Source organism: Myotis lucifugus, unplaced genomic scaffold, assembly GCF_000147115.1.
Source record: "Myotis lucifugus unplaced genomic scaffold, Myoluc2.0 scaffold_164, whole genome shotgun sequence".
Lineage (NCBI taxonomy): Eukaryota > Metazoa > Chordata > Mammalia > Chiroptera > Vespertilionidae > Myotis > Myotis lucifugus.
The window spans coordinates 2,911,000-2,912,262 of record NW_005871212.1 but is presented as its reverse complement, the minus strand read 5'-3'; the positions used below and the strand labels follow the sequence as shown (position 1 = coordinate 2,912,262).

The following is a 1,263-nucleotide window of genomic DNA, read 5'->3' as shown; positions in this document are numbered from 1 at the left end:
GCGTCCGCCGCGACCCGCGCGACTTCCTGCGCCTGTGCGTCTGCACCTCGACTGCACCCCCGACATCTGGGCGCTGCACGACTGGAGCGTCTGGCTCACGCCCTTCTCGCCGCGCGGCGCCGCCGCTTCGACACGACCTTCTTTCTGTGCTGCCTGCGTGACCCGCCGCCCGTCTACCCGGACTTTGAAAGAGGTTGGTGGGGCAGCCAGGTAGGGGCGTCCTCGCGGGACCCCGGCCCGGAGGGCCCAGACCCACCCAGAACCTCGGGATCAGGGCCGTACAGCCAGTAAGTGCCTGAGCGGGCGTGGGGCCCGGGCGGTCCTGCCCCAGCCCCGCAGCCAAACCAGTCCTCCCCGCGGCTGCACAGCCCCAAGGCCCCCGCTCCCTCCCCACGCGGCTTCCCCAGCGGAGCCGCCTGTTAGGCTCCAGGCTTCCTCCGAAGCACTTTACATACATTAGGCATTTCGCCTCCACAGCAGTTTAATTCCGTTTCCTTTTAAAATTCATTGAGACTTGTTTTATAGCCACATACATGGCCTATTTTGGTGGATTGTATCCTTTGCACCTAAAAAGAATATTCTGCTGTTTGAAGGAGTGTTTATAAAGATTGACAGTTAGGTTAGATTTCTCGATAGTGTCTTTTAGGTCTTCCGTATTTACTTGTTCCATCAAATACTGTACTGAGAGAGGAATGCTTAAATCTTCAACGAATGGTTGTCTTTTTTCAGTTCTATAAGGTTTTACTTCATGTATTTTAAGGCCCTTGTAAGGTGCTACATAGACATTTAGGACGTTAAAGCTTGATGGATGGACCCTTTGATTATTATGAAATATTCTTCTTTATTCCTGGTAGTATTCCTGGTTCTGAAATCTGAAATTTACTGTGTCTAATACTAATGTAGCCACTCTACCTTTGATTAGCAATCGCATTTTTGCATAGTATATCTTTTTCGATCCTTTACTTTTAACCTATCTGCATCTTTATATTTAAAGTATTCTTTCTTTTTTTAATCCTCACCCAAGGACATTTTAATTGCTTTTTAGAGAGAGGAAGGCAGCTAGAGAAACATCCATGTGAGAGAGAAACATCAATTGGTTGCCTCCTGCTCTCCTCCCAACTGGGACTAAGTATGCAACCCAAAACCTATATAAGTGCCCTCACTGGGAATCGAACCTGTGACTGGGATTGAGCCCACATCCTGGGCATGTGTCACTAGCCTGGGAATCGAACCAGTGATCTCTTGGTGCATGGGATGACACGC

General features: G+C 50.0%; 1 protein-coding gene across 1 annotated transcript in view; it reads left to right on the top strand.

Moving 5' to 3' along the window:
* Positions 1-1,263, top strand: part of NUDT19 (nudix hydrolase 19) — a 9,503-nt gene that overhangs the window by 745 nt on the left and 7,495 nt on the right. Inside the window, 3 exon segments of the mRNA XM_023759868.1 lie at positions 1-41; positions 44-104; positions 107-210. The exon segment at positions 1-41 is cut by the window's left edge and continues 77 nt beyond it. Of these exon segments, the coding sequence (XP_023615636.1) occupies positions 1-41; positions 44-104; positions 107-210 (206 nt within the window).